Consider the following 13,274-nt stretch of genomic DNA (forward strand, 5'->3'; position numbering starts at 1 on the left):
AAGTGTGTGTGTGTGTGTGTGTGTGTGTGTGTGTGTGTGTGTGTGTGTGTGTGTGTGTGTGTGTTGGAGGGGCTTCTTTTAAGAGGAGGACAGTGGGCTGCTTCTTGATTAAAGTGTCATGTGATTCACTGACATCAATTCCAGAGAAATAACAGAGCCCATTTGCCTCCCTCCTTTCCCCTTTCATGCTGTGTGACACACATATCAAGGCCAGACTGGGAGTGTGTGCCCCTGGGAAAGGCATGAACTCATTCCATGCTGACAATTTAGAGATTAGATTTAGATTTAATGAACCCGATGGAAAACACACGGGGCTAATTTTATTGACACATCCAAAAACACAAGCTGGAAATGAAAAGTAAGATTTTTAATTAAACAAGCGGTCACACCCTGATTTAATATGGATGATCTGAAAGGGAATTAGCAGAAGTTTTTGCACATGGACCATCATATGTAGTGTTAGTCCTTGTTACTGCCATTTGATTGCTTATAGATTTCCACAAACACGATTAAAAGCCAAATAAAAATGGTAAATGACATTAAGATTTCCCAGGGGGAAATCCTACCTTATTTAGTTTTATATTTCGTCATTTTGAACATGGAGAGATCAAAATATCATATTAAAACGTTTGGTTATCTTTCAAAAAAAATCTCTTTACAATACAAATGAGCAGCAACTACGTTAAAATTAATAATATTTTATGACTGGATGACTTTACATTAGTAATAACACAATCAAAATAAACTATTTTTGTTAGTGTAAGAACAGACTGTTTACCTTGCATCTGCACTCCTGTTTTACTGTTCGCTTAACCATTTGTTAACATAGGAACTTTTACTTACAGAGAAACATTAATGTTTATGTTGACGTTTACGGTAAGAGTGAATTAAGAGGCCTCATCTTTTGCCTGAAGAAATCCAGAAATTTCATTTGAAAGACAGTCACTAGATTTAAAGGGAAGGGCTCACTAACCCCACCCCACCGTTCAGCCGAGCCAAGAAAATGGTTCAGTCCTGCCTTCTACACGAGGTCCCACTCTGACGCTGATAATATGGACTGGGGGGGGATTCATTTATTAAAAACTACTGGTTTAACTACACATATCCAGGAGATACATTTAATATTACATCGGAGTACAGAAAGACACCAAAAAATAATTTGGCTTGATTTGACTGTGTTAAAAAAAATTTGATGGGCTTTTGGTGTCGAAAGAAATCATTAGTGAAACTCGTTGCCGTCGTAGTCGTTATTACCAAAGTTGTGCTGTTTCCATAGCACATCTGTGGCCAGATAAATTGTGTAAAGTGGACTAGTGTCACAAGAGGGAAAAGGCAGATTTAAAAAAAGAACCCCGGGATTGGCACACGAGATTATTTCGAGCATCAGAGTGAGACATCCTCTCTTTGATACACGATCTTCGGTTTCAGTCCGCGTTGCCTCGTTGTCTCGTTTTGAAAGCGTCCGGACGATTGACAGCCTCCGCTGATGAAGTGGACACAGCTGAACGGGGACGCAGACGGGAGCCGGTAAACCTTGGAACATCCAAATCGCTGACTAAGGAAGGAAATCGCGTTTTGTTTCCGTGTTCGTTTCCGGTTGTTACCTGGCAGCAGCTGCGGCAGAGAGATGCTGTCATATAAAGAGACGTCATTGATTTCAAAGGCAGAAAAAGCCGCTGTTGTGACACACTTAACGGGATCGTTCAGGGTTGAAATTCAGCGCAGGAGTGAGATTTGAGTAAAAGTCTGTGCTTCCCCACCAAGGAAGTGAAACCCATGACAGAGAAGATTCATTCACATCCGCTACGAGGGGAAATGTCTTTGGCTGAATTAAAGGCGCTGATCACGTTGCTCAGACGTACCAGCCCGATCGAAAGGTTTGAGTAATCAGGGAAACGTGGCCACGATGCTGCTGCAGTGTGTTTGTCTCCATTAACGGGCCTACAAAACAGATAAATAAAATGTTTGAATAGACTGCCACCTCTTTGTTTTCCTGCAGTATCATAAAACATTTCTGCCCAAGATTCACTTTGGTTCAGATTTGACTCTGGACTCTGAATTCATCTTCCTCCTTTATCCATTTAATGGAAAAACACCAAATGATAGTAGTTCGGGACAGAAGCATCATCTTTTATCCAGCCCTGCAATGATATTCTTACATGCATCAAAAGGAAGTGACTTTTAAAGCTCTCTTGTATTATCCGTTCGCCACGTGTTGTGATGCTAGATGTGGTAAAGATGAAGGAGACTTGCAGGATCTGTGCCCGTGAGCTCTGTGGCAACCAGCGCAGATGGATTTTCCACCCAACAGCCAAGCTCAATCTGCAGGTGCTGCTTTCCCACGCGTTGGGCCGTGAGCTGACCCGGGATGGCCGTGGTGAGTTTGCGTGCTCAAAATGCACCTTCATGTTAGACCGCATGTACCGCTTTGATACAGTGATTGCCCGAGTGGAGGCATTGTCTCTGGAGCGTCTCCACAAGCTACTCCTCGAGAAAGACCGGCTGAGGCAGTGTATTGGAGGCCTGTACCGGAAGAACAACTCAGAGGAGTGCAGCGTGGTGCCCCCTCCATCCAGTGTCAGAGTCGTGACTGAGATGGCGTCTGAAGACGCTCCTGTGGTGGATCTGTCATCACTCCAGGATGTAAGATACTCAGACATGATCCAGGACGATCTTACCTTCTCCGTGTATGAGTCCTGGGCTGATAAGGAATACCCTGCCCTGGACCATCATCACCACCACCTCCACCAGTGCACAGGAGCAGACTCCCTCTCTGGTCACAAGCAGAGGCGATGTAGGGGTTGTGCTGCACTTCGAGTTGCTGATTCTGATTATGAGGCTGTATGTAAGGTTCCTAGAAGGCTCGGGCGCAGAAGCACATCCTGCGGCCCAACTACCCGCTGCTCAACCTCCACACAGGAAGTGGAGTATGTGGCCAGAGGCCCTGGAGCTGATACAGCCCTCACCTTTGAGTCACCTTCTGCTGGGATGGAACCTGAAAAGACCATTTGTGAGCAGAAGAGTTCCAGTCCTGCATCATCTGTGGAGTCTCTCAACACCACTGTGGACGTCAGTTGTCTTCCTTCAGATCATAAAGAGAAGGAAGAAACTGACCCAGAGAAAGATGGAAGTGAGGCAGTGGTGAGAAGAGACATTCAGTGGGACAAGGCCCCATGTGAGAGCTTCCTGTCTGGGTTTGAGATGATGCTGACCCTCTTGCGGGGTTGTGAGCACCGACCAGTGAAATCCCGAAGGGGCAGCAAGATCCCAGTTCTAGTCAAAACCAAACCGGAGCGAGGACTGTCACTGCCCCTGCACCTATCACTGAGGTTGCCCTATGCAGAGATGGCAGACTGTGAGCTGCACACCCACCACAGTATACCAGAGATCGTGACCCCATGTCCCCAACAGGAGCTGCAGGCTGAGCTGGAAGAGATGGAGGAGCAGTGGATGGATGATTATGTTCTGTGTGGGCCATTTCAGTTTCAGCAGGTACATCAGAAGCCTTGGATACTGGATGGCCTTTAACTTAGCTCATTCAGGATTAATAGTTATAGCTTTTTAATGGGAAGCATGTTCCAAAGCCTAAAGATCTTGGTGCCTCTCAGGCTTGAGAAAGGTGCAATAGTCTGTGGGGTTGCACTTTATAAAATACTTGTCTGGGTTGGGTTGCTTTAAAATCTTATTTACAGTCAAAGTGCTGACTTCTTGCAGCTGTAAACAGCCTTAAATTAGTTGCAAACTCTAAAACACACTATATATAAATAAGAAATATAAATAAATATAATATAATAATGTGGAGACCTTTGTAGGAAAATTATAGGTAGTAATTTAAAACCCAGGTGTAATCCTGGTACAAGCACTGAAGTTATGTTTTATCAAAAAAAGTGAGTACAAACTAGGGGACAAGTGTCAGATTTGCTCCACATTAGAATCAGATGTAGGGGGGTCAGAATAAAGCAAACTATTTCTGACCAGCATCCACACTGAGTGAGGTCAGACCCCTCTGAATCTTCTGTCTTGCTTGTCTCCTTCACTGCTGCTGACAAAGCTGAACACACTCACCGCCTTGATTACCCTCAAAGGAAGCATAAATAACCCTCTTTTACGGTATCTTAGCGACCCTTCCGTTGCTATGGAAACCGTTTCCAAGGTCTGCAGCCATCGCTCTGCAAAGGCTCTTCTGTCTACTGCAGCTTCATAACTTCTATTGTCATGTTAATGTGCAGTTAAAATGTGGTTCAGTCTGAAAGGAGCGTACAGACACACAACAGCTATGTGATAGTCTATTATTGTCAAATATATACGGCTATTGTAATGCAATACACAAAACTGCACAGTGCACACATTAGTCCAGGAATGAAGAAACAAATATGTCATTCATAGAACTAAACTCTGGATTATTTTGCTGAGATTTCTGTACCCTTGTGGTAAAGTACTCAACGTTCCTCTTCATTGTGTAATATCAGCAGAACTGTTAGAAGCTTTCTGGGTCTTGTTCTGGCTCATCTCTCTCTGGCCTCCAAAGATGTAGAGCAGCTGTCTTACAGTGTGATTTATGACTAGGTTCATACAAAAATAATATTAATAATAATAATAATGGATTGCATTTATATAGCGCTTTTCGAGACCCTCAAAGCGCTTTACAATTCCACTATTCATTCACTCTCACATTCACACACTGGTGGAGGCAAGCTACAGTTGTAGCCAAGCTGCCCCAGAAGTGAGGCTGCCATATCGGCCCCTCTGGCCATCACCAGTAGGCGGTAGGTGAAGTGTCTTGCTCTAGGACACAACGACCAAGACAGACAGAGCTGGGGATCGAACTGGCAACCTTCTGATGACAAGATGAGCTTCCCAACCCCCCCCCCCAAAATACTGTTTTCTGAAGCAAATACGAGGCTCACCGAGTCAAATCAGGAAAATATCTTGTGATTCTTTTGTTATTTGATACTTGCTTACTGCAATACAGAATGTCCAAAGGCTCACAAATGGGGAATTCTGTTGTTAAATTCCTGACTACTGAGACCATGTTTGGGGGGGGGGGGGGGGGGGGGGGGGGGGGGGGGGATCTGCTTCACATTTATTGAAAGGGCCTTGGAAAAGTCTATTTTAGTGTATGTAGGATTTGAGTAATGGTTTTGACCAGAAATCAATGTTCAAATGTTCCCGACTGTTGTTTTAAAACACATTTCAGAAATGAACTGGGGATGACACAATTTCTAAGCCCCTACAAGTATCTTATTCTGCATTATGTTGCATATCAGATTATTTAATTAAATCAGACAACATAGTGATGTAAATATTAGCCTCATTCTAGTGTGATTTGTTAATATATGGAAGATGAAGCGATCGTTCCTCTGGTACAAATCCAGTTGGTTTACGCTTTCTTTCTTTTCACCACACTGCTTGACACAGTGTTGCTCTGGGACACGTCTGAAATGACTGTAGAAAAGGCTGCGCACAGAGCTAATGTCTCCGAGGGCCGAGTGACATCACATCATTACAGTCTCATAAAAACAAAAACAAGGAAGTCAACAAAATGCTTCTATGGCAACACCCACTTCCAGAGGAAGCCATCCGACACCAAGCTGACATCATTTTCCACTTTCACTCCATCATCCACACGACAGCTGCAACAATAATAAACGACTGTGTTTATCTGGAGGACTATAACTTTTAATCCTTGGTTAAGAACCAAACTTTAAATTTAGGTTTGTCATAGCTCATAATAACCCACAAGTATACATTCGTAACATGTGATGCAAAGAAAAGTCAGCAAATGTTAAGACTTAACAAATGTATTCGTGAATCATCAGTATTATGATAAAAATGTACTGTTTCATCTCTGTACCTCATCATTATCTACTAACACATTCTCCTCACTGGCTAATCTGTCATGCTTCCTCCTGTTTCCTTTTCAGCGATTGATTGACAATCAGCAGGGTCAGCTCAGCTATTATGAGAGTGCTGCAGGTCAGTGTGTTGGCGAGCTGCAGAAGGCCCAGGATCAGGTGCGCTCACTACAGGCCAAGATCAGAGAGAGCGAGACGAGGAACCAGGTACAAAGACACCAAAAACTCCAGCTTCATCTTCTTTTTGCCTTCATATACTTTGAACTTGAAACATGACACTGTCAAAATATCCACTTGTACAGCTCTTAGGAGAGCATTACATTCATACGTACAGCTAGTTTAGAATTGCTAATGAGTCTAACATGCATATCTTTGGACTGTGGGTGAAAACATACAAACACATGCCGTAATATATTCCAGATAATGTGGAATTTTGTTCTGGGTGTTTGTGTGTATGTAGAAGCTGCAGGAGCGTCTAGGTGAAATGGAGCTTGAGCTGCGATCGGCCCAAGAGGATGCCCAGCAACAGGAGAGAAATATCCAGAACCTCACTGATACTGTAAACTCCAAACAGGCAGAGGTACAGTAGTAATAAATAAGGCTTGATAGTAAATAAAGGAGGGAATTCAAAATCTGAGCATTGCAGAGAGAATGAAAGTAAGGTCAGAGGTGGAAGTGCTGAAAACCCCACAGTTTCACACATGAATTGTGCCTTTGATTGTGCAGGTTGCAGAGCTGTACAGGGTGATTGAGGAGCAAAATAAGACACTGTGCTCACTCAAAGAGTTTGCCAACCGCAACCAGCTGCAGCAGCTGCAGGTTGGTCCTCCACACAAAGCACAGTTCTGTTTTATTAATTACCAAGCTGCCTATCTAAAATAATTTTTCAGCATACAATAAAAACATGTTTCAGAGTTGAGTTTAGTTTCATTCCTGTTTGGTTCCTCACCTGCCCTTTGTGTTTTTCTTTCTTCCCTGACTGGTTTTACTTGCAGGCGTCTGGTGCAGAGACGATTAGAGGTCAGGGTGAGGTCCTGGCTCTGCAGGCCTCTCTGTTCCAAGCTCAACTGGAGCTGCAGGCTGGACAGAGAGCCCAGTGTCAGGCAGTCAGGACTCAGGAGGACCTGAACCGGGCCCTGGAGAGACAAGAGAAAGAGCTGCAGGGGTCGCTGGGACACAAGAGGGAGACAGAGAGACACAACCAGGTGAGAAAATGACTTTTTTTTTTAAACGAGGGTGTTTTCGCCATTCTTCTTTTCTTTGTTTTAATCGCATCGTGGTTCTTTTCACTTTATCATGTCGTGCATGTGCGACACTCAGGAGCTGCAGCTCGCTCTAGAAAAGGCTCGATCAGCTCTCCAGGAGAGAGAGGAGCAACTGAGAGAGGGTGAGCGAGAGAGACAGAGAGAAAAGGAGGAGAGAGAGAAGATCATCAGCGAGCTGAAGGCTTCCCTGAAGACCAAAGAACAGCTGGTGGAGGTTGGACACAATCAAACAGTCTGTAAACAGTAAACAAACCATCATGTTCGACGCTAATAAATACAAACAGATCTCATTCTTGTTGTATTGTATAATAAACACAGAAGTGCACATGACTAATGCTTAAAATGCGCCGCATCTGAGCAAAGAACGACAAAACTAAAAGTAAGATGAGCTGCAGTTGCTCTCACAGCCCCTAGACGCTTTCTGAAAACTTCAGCTCCATTTAAGCTCTATTTTGTCTTTGTGGATAAGTAGGATTGTAATTTACTCTGCAGTTGACGGTCTGTTTGCTGTCCAGCAGGACTGCTGTGAGTTCCTGGAGGATCCAACGGAGAAAAGAGACTCTGTGCTCCAGAAACTTCGCCAGCGTATAAAGGAGCGAGACAGAGCTCTGGAGGTAAACACAGCAGTACGCTCGCCAACACATGACAAAAGCCAAAACAATTAGACCAACACGTGTCCTGTGAACTCCTTTATATCATGTTAATTGTTAGTAGTCTAAGATGGTTGAGTTTGTGGGTTTAGATTTTAAAACATGTCATTTTAGTTAGATGGAGGTTAAAACAAGTTTATTTCCACAAACCCTGCAGAAAATAGTGGATGAGAAGTTCCGCTGCATGGAGGAGAAAGACGAGGAGACTCGTCGCCTGCAGCTGCTGCTCAGAGAAAAGGAGAGAGATCTAGAGAGACAGCGCTGCGTCCTGGCCAACAATGAGGAGACCATCACTGTAAGAGGACACACAAAATAAACTCATCTTTTTTTCTTGGCAGTATGTTGCCTCATCTTGCTTCCTTATTGGAATGTTTGTGTCTGTATCAGAGCCTGGAAGTACTGCTGCGGGGTAAGGCTCTGGAGCTGGAGCAGGTGTGTGATGCCTGGAGGAACGTCCAGAGGCAGCAGCAGGAGAGTGAGGAGAGGCAGAGCTGCATCCTGAGAGAGAGAGATGCCATCATCAACCAGCTGCAGAAGGCACTGCACACCTGCACACAGGAGGCTCAGGTAGAGAGAGATCGGCAGGAAGAGTAACATATGTTGCTGCAGAGAAATATTCCCAGGATCGTGTTAACCAATAAGTATATTCTTGTTTCTTATCTCATCTGCAGGATCTGCGCTGCTCCTTGCTGGCTCAGATCCAGTCTGCTCCAGGTGATGTTCTGGAAGAGCTTAAGGTCCGGCTCCACCTCAAAGACCGCCTCTTCCAGGAAGTACTGGCTGACCGGACCCATCAAGCTCAGGAGCACCAGAAGGAAGTTCAGGATCTCCTCAGAAGCATCAACAGTAGAGACCAGTATATTAAGGTAGAGCAGATAAAGCAGGTGAAATCCAAGAGTGAAAAGAAAAGGTTGAATATACAGAAAACCTGACAACACTCTCCCTGCAGGACTCTGCAGTCCGCCTGAGTGAGGTCATAACTGAGCAAAAGTCAAGACTCCAGGAACTTCGCAAACAGCTGAGCTCAGGTTTTGGATCACAGCCTGACTTTGGAGCAGACTTGGCTTTGGAGCTTCAGGCAGTGCAGGAGGAGCTTTTTCTGGCTCTAAGGAGGGAGAAGGAGAGTCAAGAACTTACCAGGAGTCAGACTGCAAGGCTAGGCTCCCTCAACAGGACTCTGCATGTGAAGGAGGAGATCATCAGGGTTAGTGTGTGAGAATACAGAAGGTATCTGTGGAGTATAGTAGAACCTCTTGTCTAATAAGCTGATAGTGTGTGTATTTTGCCTATGCTTGTATGTATATACATGTCATGAGTTCTATGCGTGTGAGTTCATGTTTGTTTGTGCTGCAGGATTTTCAAAGGCAGATGGTGGATCCTTCAGGCCTCCCTCTGGTGGAAAGACTGACCCAGGAGGTCCAGGAGCTTCGGGAGAGACTGGGTCAGGAGGATAGCCCCCCAATGAGAGGCCCTGTCCTAGGCCGTGACCGGCCTAACAGCAGGCAGCCTGACTTTGGAGGTGGGCACCAGAGAAGCATGGGACAGTATCTGTAACAGCAGCACTTCTAGCACTGGGGAGCGGTGACTGTAGAATGGCTTACTGCACTGTGGTGATGGGATATGTACCATAAATTTATCAGCTGAAACTCATTGGTGTGAAAATACTAACATGGAACTTTCTAACCAGTAGATGAAAGCAGACGGATGGATATTGATCTGAGCTTGTAGCGTCCCAAAAAAGAACATTTTGTTTAATAACTTTATAAATGTTGTAGTGCGTTATTGTGATTTTGCACAATTAGTGCTGCTTCTTTTGCGTGTAAATGATAGCAAGGCATTTTATTTTTAATTTTTTGACTAACACATCATCATTATGATTATAACTGCAAATATTGTGGTAGTGTGCGCTTCAGAATGTAACCTTTATATGACGGTGTTTGTGTGCCTTTGCATGTTTTTTGCAGCAAGTTTGAGATTTCTGTATACTCAAGTCACATGCTGTCTGAAGATCATGGAAATCTGAGCACATTCCACATTGTCTTTAGTACAGTGACTGTGTATATTTAGTTTGCATGTTTGCTTCTGTGCATTCCAACAACTATTGGTCCAGTTGCTCTGTTGCTGTTGTTGTTAAATTAATGAATGTCACGCTAGAACACAGTAAGTATGAAGTATCAAACTGAATAATATATGTGTGTCTGCACAGACACCACGAGAAGCCACATTTGTTGCATTGTAGGCATTTCTGCACCTTTTTCCTTGAATTTTTACCCGTCCAGAGCCAAACACCCTTCAAAGTGATTTGTAATAAATAATAAACATACTGTACCTGATTAATGCCTTTGTGATTTCAGAGGTTTCAGATTATTCTACTTCAGTACTTGTGAAAGCTGAAATTCTCATTATTTTCCTTCTTTAATGTGCAATGTTCAGTATTAACCCTATGTAAAACACACAGTGGCACAAGCACACGGTCCACATTTCAGAGGAAAATCACTCCTTCATTCCCCCTCACTGAGTGAAAATGTGTCAGACTGAAACATCTGATTAATATGCATAAATGTCATAATTTGAAATTTAGCATATAGAGATTAAGTTGATGCCAAGGTCACATTTATTTATCTTTAATTTTTTTAAATTCATTATTTGTCAGGAAATAATAGACATAAACATCAATCACATAAGAGGAACCTGCCCCTGTATCTGATCTGGATACTAGTAATTTTGCATACCGATACCTTAATATATAATTGTTTACTTATATCTGCTAATACAGACATTTTAGTAATGCTAGTAATAATTACTGTTGAGGTAAATACAGATTTCTTCCATTATTTTAATTCAATATTAAAACGAATAATTACTTTTTACCAGTCTTCATAACAGTAACCCTAGGTCTAGGTCTTAAACATAGACTGTGAGGCAGTCCTGCCTTAGCTCTTTGTCAGCTACCACTTTATTTCCTAGGCTCAGAACACTCAACATCCTGTCATCTTCAGGGATTTTTAAGCCTTCTCCATCCATCCTTTAAGTCTTTCTCGCTGGTTTTAAATTCTGGATTAAACTCTATATGACTATCCCTGGGATCCCATTTTAGGGCTTAAGTGTAATCCCCTTTAAACTACAGCAGAGTGCAATAAACAAGAAAATCAAACTCATGCAGCCTAACACTCAGACTGATAGACAAGGCTGTGCTACAAATTACCAGCATGATTCTGAGGGTGAATAATATTAGAAGAATTGAGCAAGTGATGGTCTCACGCTCAGTTGAAAAACTTTTGAAATGCTTAAAACTGAAGTAAAAGAAAAAGCAGATTGCTCTTCTTCTGATTTGGTCTTTGGTCTGCTTCCTGCAGAGCTGAGCGCTGAGGATGATGTTGAGGCTGATGATTTGAACACTGAATACACTGAAAGCATCGACGAAGAAGAGACCGACACCAAGGTATGAGAGCAACCTTCAGCTGTTATTGTTCATTTTGCTTGCACAGATAAATCCTGCAGAATAAATATTATGCACAATGTACTGTTTCTAATCATTAGATCAGAATTATTGATTCATTTACTTCTGCGTATGTACAGAGTTCTGAAGGTCCAGAGAAGAATCTGTCCTGCGGCATGCTGCTTGAAAGTCAGGGGCTGATCAAAGTCAAGCAGCTGGTGGAGCAGAAGAGGCTGGTTGAGAGAGAGCTGGGAGAGCTGAAGGCTCAGCTGGAGAAAGCAGGATTCTCTTCAGTATCACAGATGAGGTCATTTTTTGAGATTTTAAACTCCAAATTAGTATGTTTTGTCTCTAGTAGTGTAACGGTTAATGCATATGATTCCAGCTGAAGAAACAAATCGCCATTGCAGTTAATCAGGAAGGGCATCTGATGTAAACTCTGTCAAATCAAAGCGTGTGGAGCTACACATAGCGACACCTTGTGGCAAAGCTGAAATTAGCTTACTATTTTCTGACAACACTAATCTATTCTTGGCCACTAGAGGGCAGTAGAGTCTATCTATTCATATAGCTATTTATCTATTTATTTATTTTTAACCTCCCTCTGTTACAGGAAAGCTCTGTTCAGCTTGCAGGTAGAGAATGAAGAAGTAAAGCGTCATCTGAATGGAGGGTTGGAGTCTGCCAGTGAACGGAGTGATGAGCAGAATGCACTGGATGGTGAAGACAAGGATGAAAATGAGTTGGATGTGACCATAGAAGAAGATGAGGAGGAAAGCTCTGAACTGTGGGATGCCTGGGAAGGAGAGCTTTGCCTGTCCCAGGCCAAGAGCCAGAGCAATGATGAACAAAGGAAAAGGAGAGCCAGCAGACATCAGACGTTGCCACTGGACTCTAAATCGTCACAGGTGGGAGGATCCTAAATATACTATTATTGTACCATTCTGTAAGGTGTGGTGTAAATTAAAAACAAGAAAGTATCAATTTAAAAGCCAAACTTGGTGTTTAAAATTGTTTTTGACAGTCAAGATCTTTCCCCCTGTCTGTAACCAGTACAATGACCTGGGTGGCGAGCTGTTCGCAGATTCACAACAGGCCACTGCGTCCTCTGCAGCTTGTGAGAAGGCAGTTCATCTGCAGCAGAAAAGCAAAGAGCTGCAGGAGAGGCTAATGGTTTCTGAGGCCACAGTGCAGGCTCAGGCCGAGCAGCTCAAAGATTACAGGGACTTGCTCAGTGAGTGGACACAAACATCACACTTATCCTTTTAACAAATGTGGCAGTGATACTGAATTTGTGATGTCAATAATAAGCTGATACCTCAAAATGGTCCAAAAAATGCTATGAAGTTGACGAGGATAGTAGATCCAGCAGTGTCAAACATAATGAAATAAAGCTTCTTCTTCTTCTTCTCCTGTATCCCTGCAGCAGAGACAGCAGTGCAGCAGGACAGTAAACAGATTCAGGTAGACCTCCAGGATCTGGGCTATGAGACCTGCGGCCGCAGTGAAAATGAAGCTGAGAGAGAAGACACCAGCAGCCCCGGTGTGTATTATTATCACCATATAAAAGACTCTGTGGTTCTTTGTTTTGAATTTTATATCAGTAATGTCATTCAATTCTGATTAATGTTTTATTAAGAGTTTTTTCTAATCATACAATGTCTGTAAATATCCTGAAATTCATCTCGTCAGTGTTATTTGTCGGGGTATCATAGAAACAGCAGAGGGCAGCCAAGTGCAGCCTTTGTGCCAAACAGTAGCCTTCTCTTCACCGTCCAGTGCATTCTCCTCAGCACTGTTTGCATTCCCAGCTTAAAAGCTCGATGGTTAGTCAAAACTTTGACCTGAAGCCTTGGCCTGTAAAATGAGAGTTCCTGGCTGCTCTATTATACTGTGGTTTGGTTTTCATTGACCCCTTAGAGGGAAATCAAATCAATAGAAGCTACTCTGAGTGATCGCCATGAATGTTTTTGAGAGCCAGAGTTGTATTTGGATGAAAGAGTAGTCTGCTACTAGGTTTTATACACATATCTCATAACTTTAAAGTACCCCAGACTATGGGCCT

The 13,274-nt window shown here is 43.2% G+C and overlaps 1 protein-coding gene across 3 annotated transcripts in view; it reads left to right on the forward strand.

The window, feature by feature from the left end:
- The first annotated feature begins 1,424 nt into the window (after positions 1–1,424).
- The window catches only part of pde4dip (phosphodiesterase 4D interacting protein), a 34,171-nt gene continuing 22,321 nt past the window's right edge, over positions 1,425–13,274 (forward strand). For all 3 annotated transcript variants that reach the window (XM_087830291.1, XM_087830292.1, XM_087830293.1), the window contains exons 1-17: positions 1,425–3,492; positions 5,925–6,062; positions 6,316–6,435; positions 6,582–6,674; positions 6,851–7,060; positions 7,176–7,334; positions 7,636–7,734; positions 7,928–8,065; positions 8,158–8,337; positions 8,442–8,636; positions 8,720–8,974; positions 9,124–9,289; positions 11,127–11,212; positions 11,350–11,516; positions 11,823–12,117; positions 12,263–12,443; positions 12,636–12,752. In XM_087830291.1, coding sequence (XP_087686417.1) covers positions 2,221–3,492; positions 5,925–6,062; positions 6,316–6,435; positions 6,582–6,674; positions 6,851–7,060; positions 7,176–7,334; positions 7,636–7,734; positions 7,928–8,065; positions 8,158–8,337; positions 8,442–8,636; positions 8,720–8,974; positions 9,124–9,289; positions 11,127–11,212; positions 11,350–11,516; positions 11,823–12,117; positions 12,263–12,443; positions 12,636–12,752 — 3,871 coding nt within the window. In that variant the 5' untranslated portion in view covers positions 1,425–2,220. The remainder of the gene's footprint in view (positions 3,493–5,924; positions 6,063–6,315; positions 6,436–6,581; positions 6,675–6,850; positions 7,061–7,175; positions 7,335–7,635; positions 7,735–7,927; positions 8,066–8,157; positions 8,338–8,441; positions 8,637–8,719; positions 8,975–9,123; positions 9,290–11,126; positions 11,213–11,349; positions 11,517–11,822; positions 12,118–12,262; positions 12,444–12,635; positions 12,753–13,274) is intronic.

The sequence above is a fragment of the Neolamprologus brichardi genome, chromosome 17 (genome assembly GCF_056152115.1).
Source record: "Neolamprologus brichardi isolate AB-2024 chromosome 17, ASM5615211v1, whole genome shotgun sequence".
In the NCBI taxonomy this organism is placed as follows: domain Eukaryota; kingdom Metazoa; phylum Chordata; class Actinopteri; order Cichliformes; family Cichlidae; genus Neolamprologus; species Neolamprologus brichardi.